The sequence below is a fragment of the Ischnura elegans genome, chromosome X (genome assembly GCF_921293095.1).
Source record: "Ischnura elegans chromosome X, ioIscEleg1.1, whole genome shotgun sequence".
NCBI classification, from domain to species: Eukaryota; Metazoa; Arthropoda; class Insecta; order Odonata; family Coenagrionidae; genus Ischnura; species Ischnura elegans.
Window position 1 is genome coordinate 38380225 of NC_060259.1, and position 20004 is coordinate 38400228.

The following is a 20004-nucleotide window of genomic DNA, read 5'->3' on the forward strand; positions in this document are numbered from 1 at the left end:
CGCTACTCTGACGAATTAAAAACCAAGTATCGTCTTCGCAAGGAAATACATGTGAATGAGAGGGTTCAATACCGTCCTTTAAATACTATTGCGCTTTCTTCCTTTTTAAATTACGTTCGCATCTTGATATATTCTAGGCTTTTCATTGCTCGAACACTCGTCATACGCGAAAACCTTCTATACGTAAGTGTGAATTCTGGCTTGTCAAAAAGCTTCGTGGAGTTTAATTTTCCACGAATCGTCGTCTATTATGGGAGTCACAAAATTTGAATGAAGAAAAATAATAATAAATATTACGAGGTATACAACACTTTATATCTCTAAGCATGGAATAGGTCATAGATCAGAAATGGGGTCTATTGTCTTGCTTTGAGCATTAAGTGTAGTATGTAGCATGAAATGATATAAATTTCCACCACGGATAGAAAAAGCATAAGAAATATGATGCTTAAAGTATAAAAATTAGATGCACGTGAAGATTAATCAAAATAAGGTGAGCATAAGTTAATGGCAACTTCGAATTTCGTCATTTAGCGGGTGTATTCCTATGACTTATGACAAGATACATAATGAAATAAAACCAGTTGTAATTAAAGGTAAGAGCAAGATATATACGGCTATAAAGCTTCATTTATAACATTTTATTGCCGTTGATTAACTCTATTATTCATATAAATACCGTGCAAGTGAATTCGTATTCCATCTAATCAATTGTATTACATTATGCTCTAGACCGAAAGGAGAGAATCTTGCAGTACTACTGCTACAAATACACACAAGACAGCACGGTTTTAAGATTTGAATGAAGATTTCTCCTCTAAATTTAAGACTAAATATGCGTTCAATGCCTTCCATTATATGCTCTTGAGCTTCAATCACTCTTGAATTGCGTTCGTATCTTGATTTATTCTAGACTATTCATCGCTCGAATAGTCGTCACACGTCAAAGGTTCCTTTAGTTAACAATGAATACTGACTTGCTAGAAGGCGTTCGCGAAGTTTAATTTTCATCGAATCATCGTCTGTTACAGAAGATAGGTCGCAAAAGAGGAAATTCTTGTTATATCTCTAAATATATTCCCAGAAAAAATTTGGAAGGAGACAAGCATTTCACCATCAATGTTTGTCCCACAGAAACGAATTTGGGACGCCTTTAGCGTTTCAATATCACATTTTTAACAGCCTAAATATATCTAAAATTAAATCTTTCCCCCTAATCCGATCTCCGACAACATTCCTTCCTTTTTCATTATCATTGGTACCAATTTACCATAGCGGTAACCAGGAGCTTTGAAGATATTTCATCGCTATAAAACGATCTCTAAGCACTAAATCAGTGTAACTTTCAGTTCCATGCATAAATATTACGATGCTATGGGAGACGTTCTGACGGTAACATTAATATGTAAATATTCTCTTCAAATTGGGAAAATAATTTGAAAATGTTGATAAGGAAACTAAATAAAAGTTTATTTAACTAAACTACCACTACTTTTCAGCAATCATATGTAATGAAACTAATAAATCCCTTTTGGTCTAAAGATTTGAATAACGCCACGAAAGATGAAATATGTTAGCTTGGAATGATTTGGAAGAGTACTCGAAACACCAGCCCATAAAAAATTTGATGCATCGGAGATGAAATGTGAATAATAATAAAATAATTTAGCAGCGAAAATATTTTTATGGCGTCGCGTTGTTTCGTAGAATGCAAGGTAAAGGAGAGAAAAGAGGCGTAGGTAGTCACCTAGAAGTGCGTACTTCAAGTTTTTTTCGAAGAAACCGTTGAAGGTGTTCTATTAGAGTGGGTGATTTTTTTATTGGAACCGGCTATTTGAGAGAGGAGTTTCTTATCGTTATTAAGGTGAAAGACAACAGTTCGCTGTTGAAATGAAGATTCATTTTCTGGGAAGGCGAAGGCACATTTATCTATGCGGAGAACTTGGGACTAAATCATAAGCGTCATTCTGGAGGAAATTCGAGTACTTTTGTCACCCAAAAAATTACAGAGCTCGAAGCAGAGTTAACGAAATTCGAACACGACCCGGTGGAGCAATTTGAACGCGTGAAATTTGAATGCTCTCACATGGCGATATAAGGAATCAACAATTTGAACTCATTGGAATAAGCAATAACTCATCGACCTATATCATTTGATCTCTGCTGTATATAGAATAGATTTGCATGACACGTTCTGTAAAACACTACCACGATATCCATATTAAAAATGTGCCTATGATTTTAAGGATGAAATTACGGCGTAGTAATGTTACAAGGAACTGAAGGTTTTCATTGGCGATGGCATACAACTAAAAAGAGGTGAACGCAAAGTTATTCACTGACTTTAAATGACAACAATAGAATATGGAAATATCGTAATCAATATCTATTGCATTTAATATAATGTACACAAACTCAGAAAATGAAATTTCGTTAACATGAAAGTCGACTAAAATTCCCGAAATGAGTGCCAAGTATTTTTAACCAAGGATTCTAAAAAGGATATTTTTTTATTCAAGGATACTAAAGCATCAAAAATTTGGTTGCTGAATTGATTAGATAACTATTACGGAGTCCATGCCAATACAATTGGATTCTCCTCCGTGAAAGAATCATCTGAAGTGATAAATGCATGAAATAACAGAACGCTATTTGATAAGCCACTTTTAATGAAGTAACGGAGCAAAAGTAAACAGTATGGATCCAAAATCATACAACAGTTGAAAGTAACAATTTTCCAAAAAAAATTAGAATAATCGATACCTAATGTTGCCATAGGCTGCTCTAACTATAATTTCCCATCAGGAGAAAATTTTATTCCTTCGACCCTTCACTTTTGCTTTGGTGATTAGTACGATCAATGATTAATAGAAATAAAAGCGGGGCCGTAAGATGGAGATCTTAACCTTTGGATGGTGAATTTAGTTTTTTGTTGAAGCAAAATTACACACGCTTAAGAGTGAGAACTAGTACTGAAAGATGCTTCTTAAAAAAATGATTGCAATAAAGCACACCAGACTACGATTTTAGAGTATTTGACTAGTTATCCACGGAATATCATGTTTTCGTAGTCAAAAGCAAGTCAAAGATCTAAAAAACAGAATGGCTGTTCACCAGTGTCGTGAATGAATTGAGATAAGAAATGGACAGGTATGACGACTGCTAATTTTCGGGTTCTCCAGCCGCGTCTGTCGTTTATGGTTGACAACAGTTTCGGAAGCCATCCTGCTTCCGTCTTCAGGCCGAAGGTGAGAAGTTTTCATTTTTTGCCGTCTTATAGAGCACTGGGCGATCTCGCCCTGTGCGCTGATTGGTCAGAACTCTCTTCCAAACGTTGCTGATTGGGTAACCGTTGCCCCTGTTAATATTTTGTGTTTTGTGAATTTCAATTGCTTCCTTGATTTGCCTTGGGTAGTAGCGACTCTCATTTGCCACTATCTTCGCTTTTTTTAAATCAATTTTATGGCCCGCCTCACTCCAAACATGCTCTGCAATGGCTGACAAGTGCGGTTGTTTTGTGCAGCTCCAAGGTGGCAGAACAGCTGAATATACTGAGCAGTCGAAGAAAAAAATTATATAAAAAACGATAAAGGAAGAGTTTCAATTGGTAAGCGTTCTTTATTCAGCTACGGTCATACAAGTGTACTATATGCAAGGGAATCATTGTATTCAGCAGAAAAAGGTGTTGATAAATCTGTTGAAGGAGCTACATAGTTCCTTGGGATTTCGTACACTATGTCCATCTCATTGAGTGATTCCACTTTGTCGCTGTTAGCAGTAGGGAAGAAAGCCCTCTCCCTCCATGAAGACTGCCAATTAATTACAAAACATCTTCAACTGCTCTACGTAGAATCATAATTAATGGAATCTCAGCCGAAATTACTGATTAATATGCATTAATAATGTATTTATTTCAATAAAAAACAATAAAATCATTCGCAAAAAATTTCTACTCCAGTGATGTATTTGAATTTCTCCTTGGTTAGTCTATCATGGGTGGATAATTACTGGTTGGCATTTGATTTTAATTTTGAGCACACCTACTTGCATTATTGTGTGGCCATATTGAGCGGTAATTACATCACATGCTATTAGAGCCGAGATGAGAGGCTTTTCATCAGGGAACGGATAATTAATTAAGAGCCATAAAAACTTGATTAGGCCAAATGCAAGAGCTTAAAACTCTCAGTAATAATCTGATGAGGCACTCCAGGGAGGGGTGCAAAAATTGTAAATTTCGGCCCTATGCAGACCGACCATAAAAAGCAATGCCATTCCATTAGGAAAAAGGTATATAATGATTTATTTTTTATTTGTTATTAACTACAGGGCATGAGAAATTTTGCTTATTTTTATGCATGCTATTTGAAAAAAATCGCAATTATTGTAACTGGATTGTATAATTAAATTCATTCAATATATCGGTAAGGCATTATACATTGCTTTGCAATCATCACACCTTTTCAATTCCTATGGTAACTTAAAAGAGTTCCTCGCAGTTTTTTAAGTTATTTAACGATTGACTATAAATTCTGGTTCAGCATTTTTTTTCCAGATAATTTCTCTCAGAATTTCCGAGGCTCTTCAATAATTTTTAAAATAGCATGCCCGAAGTTAGTTTCAATATCATGGGTCACGAACATGTAGAATGAATACGATAAAATCATACTCTTGCTGGAATTCTCATGTATCAAAAGCTGAACATGTTTTACAAAAAGTTTAAATTAAAAAACCCCTAGAAGTGTAGTTATCATCTATTACATATTATTATTATTATTAGTTGTTACCTATTTCTTACATGAAATAGATTCCCAACTCACACGAAACATAAAATGTGTTCCATTTCCTTACTCATACCTAGACACTCTTATCACATCTAAAATTTTCTTTCAATATGGAAATACTGGGTTCCAATGAGTGAAATGGTGAAAAATATTAATTTCAAAAATCAAATTAATTATCACAACATAAATAGGATGTAGTTTCATGTTTAATTACAATGATTTGTATTTCAAATGCATGTAACATATTTTCTATTTTTCATGCGGATATGTTGGTACGGAGTCCTAGGTACTCTTTTAGTTCCAAAAATTATGACTACATTTTCATGACAAAACCCTATATTACTGCGTACATTCAGTAAAATGATGCACAATTTAAATTTTTTGTGAAATTACTAACCATAACAAAAAACGGGAGCACTTTTAAATGAAATTTCTATAGATAAAAGATATAGATGAAACAGTTCTTTGATTTTTCGTGGGCATTTCTTGGTACAAAGTTATACGAACTTTTTAATTTCAATTAATTACGATTACCTTTTCATAGAGAAAGCCTTTACATGACATTACTATGATTTGTATTTCAAATGTAACACTCTTTCAATTTTTCATGCACATATGTTGGTACGGAGTTAAAGCTACTTTTTTAGCGTCTATAAATTACGACTAGCTCCTGAGCAAAGTCCAGTGTTACTGCGTACACTCCATTTGAACTCCAAAATCATTCATAAGATCCTAAAATGGTTTATTTTATTTACAGTTAAGTCTATCACGGGTCCAGAGCTTCGAATCAATGGTTTCAATTTGGAAAGGATTAAATCATCAATCTCGATTTTCGGTATTAGCGCCACGTTTCATCATTTCAGGGAAAGAGACAAACCTTGGAATTGAGACGGAATATGATAACCCCGCTTATTGTTCCATTGCAAACATCCTCGGGGAAGTCTGCGGCTTGAGGAACAATAGTGTTCCCCAGCCCTCCACCCCGGCCTCAGTAATTACCGACAATATCCCAAGTTCATCCCCAAATAGAGGAAGCTAAGCGTGAGCTCTCAATTGTAAGCCGAACAAGAGGTGTTAAAATATCCGCCTTTAATAACGTACTAATTGGAAATTATGATGCATTCACAGAGGGAATTGTAAACAGCCATGCAATTACTGCAACGGGATTCAGTTCATTAGGCCGTAACAAACAAGAGGACGGAAATAATATAAATATTCAATGGCAAATAAAACTGAGTAGAAAAAATTGACATGCATTTCAAAATATAATGCGGAAAAGGCCAAATAACAAGCTGTAAACAAATTCTTTCTTTAATTAAATGCGCCTCGTGGGTAAAAATTTAAAACAAATTTTCGTATAAAACTGCTTTAAACTAAACTCGCATTTAACCATGGCATTTCAGTGCTTACTCTGTCATTAAGCGTTTTTAAAATGTGCACTTTTAAATAAAGGCTGATTTGAAACGCAAGAAAGTCATGTTTTATTGGAATGTCAACCTTTTCTTTTGGCAATCAGACAAAGGCAGTGTCAGGGTAATATTTCTGGCATTACAGCAAAGGCACTACTCCAATACAAGCGAATTCGCTACAAGAGACATAAAATTTATTTTCATGCAAGAAAACACTCCCAATGCAACAATAATAAGATCACTTTTATTATATGAAAAGAAGCATTGCAAATAAAATGCCAAACAAGCTTAGGCATTATTTATTTTCGAATTTCCAATTGGACTGTACTTTACAATACAATAAGCTGAATGGAGGACGATAGGCTTCCTCTACTTTCCTGGAAATCCCCTCGTACGCTACAAATATTTTCCTCCAGCATAGTGCATTTCAAGAAGCTTTTCTTTCCATTTCTTCAAGAGATTAGGTAGCCTTAGTTCATGAGGTTCTTATGCTGCAGTGGCATATTCAACAATCGCTTTGAAACTCGATCCATTTCTTACGCAGTTTCTCCTATAGAGATGACGCATGTCCCAATGAAATCACTTCGATGGCATTACAGGGTAGTCACCTCATATTTTCTGCGGTAAATCTCCTCAAATATTATTTCTTCCTTCTACCTTCACCAGCCTTCTCTATTTGCAAATAACAACTTGCACAATATTTATTTCACCAGTATCGGTCGTCTTATATCCTTCCGTGAAATTTCGTGTTGACTATAATTTTTTTACTCCATCGCTGTACTGTTTTTATTGATATATCCAAAGGTCTGAGTTTCTGTTTTTTCGATTCAGTCGCACTTTTTTTTAACTTTTCTAATAAATGCATATGTTAAAAGGAAAGCCCAACCCGCTTATATTTGAATTCGTCTACCAAAAATTTTGTTTTCCTAACAATATTCCTCAATTAATACACGATTTGTTCGAACATTTTTGATTGCTCATTGATTGCTAGATAATTATATATTTATTTCTTGTGATGAAAAATATTTTTAAAAAATGATTCAATAACTCACTGACTACCAGGCTGAAAACCTTACGATTGTCCCATTTAAAAGCATCAATAACAAATAAGTCACGTAAAAAAGTAAATCAAATTTTTTTCTATAGTATGACAACGGAATTAGTTTATGTGGCCCTAAAAAGTCAGCCAATCGGTGAAGAACTTAGATGCCGGTTGGATAAAGTGGGTTGAGATACCAAAGGGAAACCTTGCCCCTAAATTTCGACAGCAGCGTAAGCCTCAGATTGCAGCTTTCATTTGAAAATGATAACAGCGTATTTCCCGTGTAATCATTTTTCATTTTACCATGTTAAATATACTATAATAGGCATAATTTACTCTATTGTTGGTGCTTAAGTTTGTAGTTATATTTTGTTCCTAAAAAAATTCAGCGCCGGATGATGAGGGCCGCAACTCACAGATCTTCGAATTTCGTAGACGACGGTTATCAATATCATGCGTAAAGTTATACATTAAAAGAGTGCAAAAGGATAACTCCAGTGTTACTAATACGCATATTCTACAAAAAGATGCCCGAAGACAATTTTGGGTTTATATCCTGATGACGAATACTACGAAGAACGATAAAAGCGATTGCTAGATGATTTTGCGATATATTTCGCGAGAGGTGGACTATTTTGCTGAGAATATAATTTTTAGTGTAGAATCCAGAAATGCTAAAATACAAAAGTTTTTCACATTTTTTCATTGCAGCTTAACATAAAATTTCCTATGAATTTTTATTTTCATTCTAAAACGACCGAATATAGCTCATATTGACCATTTTATATCGGGGTATTCAAAAATTTTAACAATTGAACGTACACAAACAACGATGCCCTGAGCAGGGAAAATCTACCTAGGCGGGACTCGATCCCGCGACCTCTTGTTTGGCAGGCGAGGACGTAACCCCGCCGCCACCAAGGATGACAAATTTTTTCCATATTCGAATACCCTGAGTCATTTGTTTTCAATACGGTGCAGAAATGAATATGTTTTCGTTGCACAACTTAATAGAAAAACATGTAAATGTGATATTGTTTCACTATAACACAGGCTTCCATTTTTAAAAATCATATAAAATAATACATAATCTATAATATTTCAAATCTCTTTGGAGCTTCCATACCACTCTGCCTCAACGAACGGGTCTTATCATCAAAGCACTTGGTCGTAGGTTTTTAAATTAGATTATCTAAGTCGCTGGTGGCACTATGTATGAAAAATTACTACTATACTAAGCATTACCTTCTACATGCCGTTGTTTTGGAAAAATGATAATCTTCCACATGTAAACAGAAAACTTATATAAGCTTATGTCTAACGACATGACTCTACGTACATAGCGTGATGGCATGTTTAAAAAATAATGCAAAATTGGTGTCACCACAAACATTAAGAACCAGAAATTGCAAAAACATTGATTTTCGCTGAGGTTTTCCAGCTGTTATTTTCACTTCCGGAAAAAATATATTTACATGTTTAATACAGCGTTTTCTTTCGACGTGCAACGCAATAGCATTAAATATAATGTCTCATTACAAATATTCATTTGGAAAACTACGCCATGTACAATGATAATTATTAAAAAAAAGAATATCAAAAGTACTCACCCGAATAGCCAATTAGGAGCAGGGTAACTAAGCATGAAACTTTCATGTCCAATGATTGTCTCCTTCAGCCATCATAACTGCAAGAACGAACAGAAATATACATAAATATGAAAAGATAATATAATAAATTCTATATAATTCAACAAAATTCCATGATTACATCAATAAAATGGCAAAAATGTAAGAATAAAGAGACTATATTTTTAAAATCTTCATTCACGCGTCGTAGCGTTGGAATGTTAGGTTATCAAAGAGATTTCTTTATACGTTACAAAAAATGAAACAATTTTTTTAGAAAAATCTTAGAATTATTCTACAAACGACTTAAATGGCATGACGAATAATGTGATGGCTACATCCCGAGCTGTTCTTTCGCCCTGCCTAATGTGCCCGCTAAATCTCGCATAGGGTGGACGTGAAGCCGAATCCAGGTAATTATCTATCTATTTCTTCATCTTTTTTATCCTTTTTCAGCGTCACTTCTTATCAATAAATGGCTTAATTAAATATTAATGCATTCCTCGCACAAGCTGATATCCAGAAAAGATTAGAGAGTTATAAGCAAACACCAGCGTTTCATAATATTCTCGTCCTATAATAAGACAAAAAGTGCAATTATGGCTTAATTTCTGTATTTATATATTCAAAAATATGAAACCTAATCAATAAATAACCATAAAAATCACAGTGCCAATTAATAACCAATTCACATTAAATGACAATATTACTACAATAGCTTAAGTCCAATTTCATATCCCAAATAAAATGTGTTACCAAGAAAATTAATTAATTTTATTTAAACACAATGATTTACCAATGAGTTCCTCTACCATTACATCTTACACAATTAAGTATTTTTATCGAATTTTGTCTTGTAGAACTGCTGTAGGATATGGTTACAAATACTCATGTGAATGGTATATACATAAATGCATGCTTATGTCTACGAATATTGGCCTTCATGAGGACACGTCAATAGTAACTGCCACATTTCAGAAAGAGAGGACAAAAAAGGTAAAATTTTCACGGAAAAACGAAGTTTCAGCTTCTCATATTAACTTCTTCAGATTTAATAATACAAAATAACCAAGAGGAAAATAATGTAATTATGCCACCTGATTACTACTGCAACTATTATAAATATTTCATTTCCAGAATTTGACAGATTATGTGCTTCCCCGGTGCATAATTTGATGATCTTTCGGGTTGTCTGTTTTGTCTTATAATTGCCAAAGCTTCGATGTCCACGTTACGTAGAAGCAAAGCATATTTATCTTGAAGACGAACACCGGTCCCGGACCGCGAAGCATTTTGGGAAACTTTGAAATAACTGACACGGCTGAAAACCAAAAAAACATACATCCACTCCCGGAGGACACCGCTTCCACGTCAGGCATTCTAAACGACGTGTCGCAGGATAGAATATTCGCCACACATCCCTGTACTTAATGTTCTCAGCGTCCGACGAGGGCGGTCACCGCGTGAGAAATCGGACAAGGATTTGACTTGTGTAGGAAACATGTCAGTATATTACCTGATTAAAAAAACTGTAATAAATATTTCAATCCCGAAATTTAAAAAATATGGTGGTTTCCCGATGCATAGGCTTGATGTATGTGTCTCGGGTTACCTTCCGAATGAGTTGTTTCGTAATTGCCAAAGCCCCGATGTCCGGATGAAGTCAAAGCAGAGCATATTCACTTTGAAGACCCCAAAACGCCATCGGTAGCTTTGACAGGTATCACACGGAAGAGATCGCGAAGATATACTTCCACTCCCCGAGGAAACTGCTTCCACAACAGGCATTCTAAACGACGTGTCTCGGGACAGAACATTCGCCACACATCCCCGTCCCGTGGTGCTCCCGGCGTCCGACGCACGCAACTCAAAATAGCCCAGAGGAGAAGAATGTAGCAATATCACATGATAACTACGGCCACTATACAAATAAGTTCAACAGATTCAGGCTTCAATTGGTGGAAGTTAGACATATTTAAGTAAATGAAAGGTCGTAGCACTTTTCCACAAGAATTTTTAATGCGTACAACGCGTTTCGGCTCACTGAGCCATCATCTGGTACAAGACCAGATGATGGCTCAGTGAGCCGAAACGCGTTGTACGCATTGAAAATTCTTGTGGAAAAGTGCTACGACCTTTCATTTACTTAAATAACTATACAAATAATTTATTTATAGACTTTGACTAATTCTGTGCTTTCCTGGTGCATTATTTGATTCCTGTCTTTCGTGGTGTCTGCCGAATAAGTTTTCTCAAATTTCAAAATGTAAAAAATTAACAAAGCTTCGATGTCCAGACTAAGATACAGCACAACACATTCACGCTGAATACGGTGAAGGTTTCAGTACCTCCAAACGTGGTAGGAAAATTTGAAATCGTTCACGCGGCTGAAAACCCAAAAAGGATAATTACACTAACCGAGGAAATCGCATCTATGATAGGAATTCAACGTCTTAGGTAACTTTAGAACGGTTCACGTGGCTGAAAACCCAAAAAAACATGTTTCCACTCCCGAGAAAACCGCTTCCACGACAGTTGTTCTAAACGACATGTCACGGGACCGAATATTCTCCGCACATCCCCGTCCCGTGGTGCTCGGCGTCCGACGCACGCGCCGACCACGGCGTGAGAAATCGGACGGCGAACGAGGAAAGCAAAAACGAGACAAATCACTCCGGGAAATTATTTTCCCGGAGATTGGGCGAAGATGAAAAGAGGTTTTTTTTCGGGTGGTGTGGATCTCGGAAACGTGTGGATGTGCGGAGTGCCTCTCTCTGAAAATTTTCGACCTTTAGCCGTTAGCGGGGGCTGAGTGGGAGGGGAAAAAGGTTTCGGGTGTCGCGGAGGCGGGGCGGGAGGGAGAAAGAGGGGAGGGGAAGGCGCGATAATCAATCGGAAGGTGGGGGAGGCATGCATGGAGCTTGAGGGGAGGTATTCGAAACAAGTCCCCCACCCCACGCCCCTCCACCCCCCCCCTCTCGGTGAAAACAATCATTTCCACGAGTGGTTTCCCGTCAGCTTTTCGGTGAGAGCATGTATTGGGGCAACCGCTTCGGCTTTTTTTTTCTCCTTTTTTCGCTCCCATTTTATTTCACCAGAGTACTCTAAGTACCACGGGGCGTAATGAACCCATTACTCCTCCTATGGGTGGATTAGTAACGGAATCCGTTCCCGGCTACCGCTCACCTCTTTCCGTAAAATAAATGAAGCACTCGCTTATTACAATGGGTTAATGATCAAAGAATTAGATCGCGTACAAAGAATGCTCGCCGTGGCTTTTCCAATCTCCCCACCCCTATCGCCCTATTCACCACTCTTTTGCATGAATGAGCTGATTGTTCACGGGGCAAACTGGCCAGTTTTAGCCATTTCGGTGGGTGGATTGCTAAGGTATTGGTTATTCATGGAATGGATTGAGGATAGAAAGTACTCAGCGTAATCCTTCTTTACACAATCGGCGCCAACGGTTACACAATTAACCGTCTCCCTTAATAACCTTTTTAATACGTATTGAAGGCTCTTCGTGAGGTTATACAAGGGATAATGGTTATTGTGGAGAAATAACAACAATGCCTTTAATTGATCACAGTCTAAATTCATAGAGAGGAATAAATTGACCCTCAGGAATAATGCAGAATTCTTATTATAAACTAAAAATGTCATAAACTTAGGATGTTCACCTATCATCAATCCCAAAGTTGTTTTCACCCTACTTTTCTAGTATTGCAAGCTCCAAAATATGGATAGGAAGCTAAATTCACCATGTATATTATTATAGATCTATAGGTATCCGAAAGTGAGAAAATTTAGGAACACGCTTTTTTCGATGGAAATAAATTAGCAGGAATCAAATAAACGGCCTGACACACCCTAATTCTCCTATCATAGAGATAGAGAAAGTTCCTTAAAAAGACGCGCCACACCGATTAGACCGGTTCTACTTAAAAATGTTTAAAACTTGCCATGTAGCCCCTAGAAAATTAAGGGTTAGAAATGTTCATACTTGAAAAGTCGTTTTTTTACTAGGGCCTAAGAAAAATACCATGAAAATTAACAGATTAAAACTTAGTTCAAAGACGTTATATTTCACGCGTAAAGACCGATTAAGTCGATTTGATACGACTTCTTGAAATACTCTCCTTCCGGAACCGAATAACAGTTATGAATTACAGGAATTTTTAGACTCTAGACAAACAAGTCATAAGAGGGAAAATAATTTATCAAACAAAATTAAATAAACTTAATACAGTGATACTTCATCTTTTCCCAACAATACCGGGGAGTGTAAATTTAATCTCCGAGAAGGAGTAGTAATAGAAAAGAGCACTATATGATTTTATAATCATTTTTAGCTGGAAATGGGTACTGAGAATAATATTGTGATATTAAAAAAGGACTACGTTCTCAAACATTTCTCAATCAAAAATCGTTCTCAGCACAATCATTTGCTCATGCCACCGTTGCGCTTGTATTTTGGAAAAGCATTTAGGAGGCTTCATTCCGTTTCTCCTGAAAGGAATAGAAATTAAAATCAAACTTTGAGTGACCTTTTATTATTAATTTAATAACGAAATGAGAGTCATTTTTCGAACAATGGAGCATAGCTAGACCCTTTTAGAACAAGCACTTTGCATATGAAAATGTTATTTTTAATTGCCTTTATACCTTGTAAAATAAACAACGAGTGACTAGGAAAAAACTATAACACACACCGGAATGAAATGATTGATGCAACTAACTCATTTTTGCCTCTGAAACAGCCATTACAAACGGAAGTTACAATGACCACTAGTATAATGTACCACTATCAATATCACAAAGTTAATTGCAAAAAATGTCATTCAACGTACATAGGTGCATCTGCATGGATGAAACTTGGTGATAAAATATATTTAAATTATAAATAATCCTATAAAAAATACTTTTACAAAAAATAGTCTTTTAGCAGCAAAATTATACTCTTTCTTCCAAAAAGGTTAGATTAATTATAATATTTGCACATGGAATTCCAGAGTAAGGGTTATACCACACTTAAATTAATGAAGGAGAAAACGTTTTGCTCTGGAATTCCATGTGCAAATATTATAATTAATCTAATTTTTTAACACCAGACAAAATATCAATACGGTAAAATTCATTGCAAAATCCAATCAATCATCAATAAACAGCATTTTTAATTTATAGCACGCAATAAGGAGCATAAATGACAAGCTACAAAACATTTCATGCAAATGTGCAAATGGACTGAAGTGAAATTTGACCTATTGAGTGTAACTAAAATATGCAATATTCAAAATAAGAAATGCTTAAGAGTAATTGGAGACGAAAATGAAGATAGACTGACGAAAACCCACTGATCAGTGCAGACGTGAGATACAGGTGAGGGATCCGAATGAGGTGCAAGCAGTAATTACGAAAGAATGTGACAGGAAGAAATATAGAGATAGAGGTGACGATACGACGGGGTTGAAGGAGGAAGAATTAAATTTGCGTCAGGAAGACCTGGGGGATTGATGACCTTTGATATTGATTCAAATAACAAGAGAACACTTCGTGGAGAGAGGCAGGGTGTGTTAAGACACCAGATGTGTAAATTTAATTACTCAATGCCTCACACTCAACCTGTAGGCTGATTTGGAAAGGTGAGGAATCCAGATAAGCCACAGTCGTGTGAATATAACACATTCAGCGCATTGGAGGAAGTTTCTTCCCCTGGACCAACATGCACAACCATGAATTTAGTTGGAATTTCTTCATCTGAATTTGAACACTGTATCTTTTAACTATAAGCCAACGCCCTACCCACTTGGCCGTCATGCTCCAAGTGAATAAAATGAAGGAGTGAATAGCAAGTGTGTGAGTTAAGGGTTATAAACCCTAAGGATGCAATGGGTTATAATAATTATCCGAGATATATTTAATGCACCTTTGTCCGTAAAAAAAAAACCTTTATGTAGAGGAATTTTTGGAAATATATGATGATGATTAAATATATAGAGAGTCAAAATGCTTCCAAAGGAAGAATTTAATTTGGCGCTCTACAATTCATTGCAGATATCATTAGGCTGGCACAGTCAGTGATTGCTTCACACGAGAGACGAAGCTTAAAATGCATCAATACACAATAGAAAACTGTACCATATGGGGAAAATAATGCCATATTACCTCACCAAAGAACGTGCTCAATATTAAATAAAGGAAAATATGCGTTTGATTAAAGGTTTATCGAACATTTGTGATCATATTAATTTGTTCTAATTATTGATTTTCATCAAAATTACTCTTGAACCTTTCATTTTAGTTTGCATTTTTCGAACGAATTATTGATTGGTAAAAATAACTCTATTCTTTAAATTCAAAATAATTATTCATCCATATTGTCAGTGAGAGGAAATCAAGCTTATGTATGTCGAATTTTTACAGCATAAAATCCGAAGAATGAAACGCGATGGATTGGGATTTTTCTATATTGAAATATTTACTTGCGATTTTTCACAATTATAAAATTTATTAAGACCTAGGCTTCGGTGTTACTACATCCTCGAAGAAGATGTAGCAAACCTAGGCCATAATGAATTTTATAATCGCGGAAAATAGCAATTATTTATCTCAATACTTCATGCCTCGCTTTTTGCAATTATTTGAAGGAAAATATAATTTCAAGTATGGAGACAGCCTTCCAACACATTTCTCGGTCTTGAAGAGTCTGTAAGTTGAAGATTTCTTCTCCAAACATTAAATGCGTTCAGTTTTGTCTTTAATTTTCTTTTATCGGTTTATCGCTGGTTTTAATTCATATCTTACTACGCCGATAATCGTAGCAACCTATGTTCTAACACTAATAAAATAGCTTAATTACTTAATCAAGTTTACACAGCCATAATTATTCTGCTGTACGCTCACAGACTCCATATCCTTTCTTTTGTGCTCCCGAATTGGAGACCTTAACAGCGAGTTTCGATTTCTTAACAACGTTATGATCCTACATCAATCCATTTGTAGCATGAGTTGCCATCAGTGAAAGATCATATCATAATGATCCAGGAACAATTGTAAGGAAACAGGAGGTTTATAATATCAAGGATCATTATGCTAGCTCACAATTACACATAAGTGAAAGATGAAATGATTACAGTAATTGCAAAATCCGATTTTTTTCAGCAGCGTTTTCTTTCGAAAAAGTTTCTTGAATTACTTCCCCTCCAGAATTAATACAATCATGGACGACTTTTTATTTATCCAATAAGGGTCACCATTTTAACGCTATTTTGCTCACAAACTCTCACGGTAAGAAACTCTCATAGAAACTCACACTACACCAGTTAACGTATTAAAATTACTAAAAATGAAGATAAATGGTGATGATCCGCGCGGAATAAAGTATCCGTCCCAAACATAGCCAGACCTGTAAATTTGCAAACAACTCATTTGTTAATGTCCTCCGTGGTGACGCGATTAATTTCTTCCCAGATAATCCAAAAGACTTGGGCTCGTGTCTCCTAGGTAGGTACTCCCTATCCAGAGCATGAAAGTATTTGATCCTTCATTGCGTCGCTGTTAGGAACCCCGATGTAAAAGACCTGAAAATGTTGTTTCCGCAGGCTAGCTTATAAAAAAGTAGTAAATGAATTTCATAAAGTACATAGAATGCTGGTGGAGTGTAATCAACAGCAAATCCGCTTAATACTGATATTTATGGTAAGATACTGATGAGCTTCGAGATTGTACACGTAGAAAATTGTACACGTAAGAAACTCTCAATCAGTCACAATCGTTTTTAGTACAAGAATATTCAGGGAGGCAAAAGGAGGGGAAATGGGTAAGTATTTTTTACTATTTTTATTAATTTTACTATTATTATCAACAAAATATTATCGATAGAATCCAACTAATAGGTTCTTATTCCGGGACATGAAAAAGGTTATCTTTAATTTGATCAGTTTGACATAACTCATAAGCAAAGAAGGGGTAATTTTAACAATGGAAGATATAGAAAAGTAATAGATGATTAAGAAGACTAAAAATTATAAACAAGCCTGGAACCGATGATAAAACCATAGAGGAGGATCAAGGCAGGTCAAATGCAAATGGTTTAAGTACCAGTAGAAAAACCGCAAGAGAATGATGATTATTATATTCTGATATAACTTTCGACAATATTTTTCTACTCTAGATGCAATCATATCATCCAGTTATGACATTCCCCGCTTTTAACAAAGATAAAAAGTCGACGTGGCAGTGTAAAATGGCGAGGAAGAGTAAAGAATGCGAGCGAGATAAATTACTGGACGTAATGGGACGGGATAGAGGAAACTATATGATTGCCGACGCTGTTCACCATTCACGTCAGCGCTCGCCATTAATGAAGACTCAATGACCCTCCCATTCGAGATATCCCAGTGCACGGCGAGTGGTCGATGCAGGCCTCTGCTTTGTTAGCGATGCATCGGAGTGGTTGAGGGGAGTGATGTAGAGGAGCGATGGCTGCCGGTGTTACACGTACTTGGTGATCACCCCGAGGGGCGGTTGTGGCCAGGTTAGGTGGGGACATGCGGCCGCGAATGACGGTGCATGTGCGGAGGGATGCCAGCAAGGCAGGACCACTTATGAGGCGTAAAAAATGGGACGCACCAGAGCCATGTGGACCCTTTGATGCATCCTACCGAGTCCTCTCGTCAACGTAGCTTCACTTAAAGCCTCGCTGCCTAAACTTATGACGTTCCGCTGCAACTCCAGGCTTCGTAACTAATTATTCTATTTTAGTTCAAGGAATTGTACTTTCTATGAAAAAGTTATTTCGGCATATGCGGGATCGGGGGGCTCCCCTTGCAGGGCAGCCCGAATTGCAAAGAATTGCAGAACCACAATTGTAACATGTTTATGTCATAATATGGCATTGTTATTTAACACTAGAACCGCGGTGGGGGTCAAATTGACCCCTTATAATTTTCAACATGTACATTTCACACTTAATTTTTTTTTCACAATCCTGACATTTTCTGACTTTTAATGGATTGTAGAAAGGCGTATTCGTGCGAAATTCCGACGCTCTAGGACTATTTTTGTGAACACTAGACAACAATATACCTAGAACCGCGGTAGGGGTCATTTTGACCCCTGCTCTGTTTTCGTGCCCGAACTTTATATTTTCGCAGCAGATATTCACCGCAAGCGTAATTTTCGAACGGAGAGAAGTCAACGGCTGCGTACTGACAAATTTGCACTTTGCTCTGACCTTTGGGACTCTTTTATCGTGAACTGCAACTCATTGTACAAACCAGGGCCTGAACTCAAACTTTTCCGTCAAAGGCAAGATACCCTTTTACACAATATATGCCCAACAAGCCTGACGAATTCGGCATAAAATTCTGGATGCTCTGCGATGCTAAAACTAAATTTATGTGTAATGCCATGCCTTACCTAGGTAAATCAGACAAGCGGGCACCAGATGTAAACTTAGGTGAGCATGTTGTTCTGAAGTTTTCCGAATCATACGTGAAGAAAGGAAGAAATATCACTACTGATAACTATTTTACTACTGTGAAACTTGCAAGGGCCCTAAAAGCCCAGCAAACAAGCTTAGTGGGTACTGTAAATAGGAAGACAAGGGAAATACCTAATGAGGTAAAAGCAGCCAAAAGACATCGGTATTCCACAGTTTTTTTGAAAAACAATGACGCCTCTCCGACAGTTTATCAGGTAAAAGGGAGAAAAATGTGATTGTACTAAGCACTATGCATCCTAATATCACAGTGGGGGAAACTGAGACAAGACTTCTTGAAACTATTGAGGTTTATAATAAAAATAAAGCTGATGTCGACTCTGTTGATCAAATGGCTAGGCTTTACTCTGTTCGTGCTGTCACGCGACGCTGGCCGGTACATGTTTTTTATAACATATTGGATATTGCTGCTATCAATGCTTACATTCTCTTCTCAGAATGCACGGGGGAAAAGATTTCACGTTACGAGTTTCTCAGAATGCTGTCAGAGGAGCTTTCGGTGACAAATAAAATTGTAAGGGCTAGACCCAGTTTACAAGCAAAAATGTCAGGTACTTGAGGTATGCTCTGCGAAAAGCAAGAACAAGTCATCCTATCTCCTTATGGAATGTAAGAAAGTTGTCTGCGGTCCATGTACTTCGACCATGCCAGCAATATGTCTATTCTGTAAGCCAAAAGATAGAAATTAGTTTCGCAATGTGAAAATTTTACAAGAGAACCAAAGTAATCAATGTCAGGTACTTACAGGTTTACTTACCTTTTCTACACTTACCTTGTTCATTCTTTCTCTTTTTACCCAACGAAACAAATTTATTCTACATTCTTCATTACTGTATGCTTCTCTGCACCAATAAAAGTGTTTCTTTTTTCTTAAAAAAATTACGTTTTTCCCGCACCCTCAGCCGAACATATAGTAAAAATGTGAAAAACGCATTATTTGTGCAAGGCGGGTAGCCTATCTAGCGCTTATACCGCCCATATATCATTCAAATTTCATTGTAAATCTCAGATAATTCATTTCACATAGAACAGTATCCAAAAGATACCCAAAATACTAAAAATATGGCAAGAAAAGACGAGGGGTCAAAATGACCCCATCCGCGGTTCTAGGTATACGAAAAAGTCCGCGGTTCTAGTGTTAAATATCTATGATCAGTTTAAATACAACTATATTAAACTTTTCATGTGACTTGATTACATTTTATTAGAGTAAAGTAAAAGCTCGATACATCTTTTGCGTCCACCCTTGAGTTACTTCTGTGTCCTCCACTGCTTTGGCAACGATGAATTTTTACGAGCTTCTGAAGTTCCATGGTGCCGTTCGATCAGTGTAAACTAAATCCCATGGTGTCGTTTAAACAATTTTAACCGTAACTTTGATGATAGTTCTTGTACAAGTAATGGTTAAGAAACCATATCCATCGCTTTGAGTAATCCAATTCTAAGTAAAACCTTGATGTACGATTATTTGTACACTCCTAAGAGTTATTAGCTATTTCGCAAGCGATCACATGCTTGATCTCCCATATAGAGGGCCTGGGTTACAGTCGATCCCGTGGCTCCGAGGTAAGCTTCAATCCATATGAGTCAGCCTTAATGAGAATAACGCCTTCCCCAGGCCTTATAAGGCGGGTAAAAA

General features: G+C 36.6%; 1 protein-coding gene across 3 annotated transcripts in view; it reads right to left on the reverse strand.

The window, feature by feature from the left end:
• Positions 1-20004, reverse strand: part of LOC124171357 (Down syndrome cell adhesion molecule-like protein Dscam2) — a 500071-nt gene that overhangs the window by 382433 nt on the left and 97634 nt on the right. For all 3 annotated transcript variants that reach the window (XM_046550521.1, XM_046550522.1, XM_046550520.1), the window contains one exon: positions 8846-8922. In XM_046550521.1, the coding sequence (XP_046406477.1) occupies positions 8846-8891 (46 nt within the window). In that variant the 5' untranslated portion in view covers positions 8892-8922. The remainder of the gene's footprint in view (positions 1-8845; positions 8923-20004) is intronic.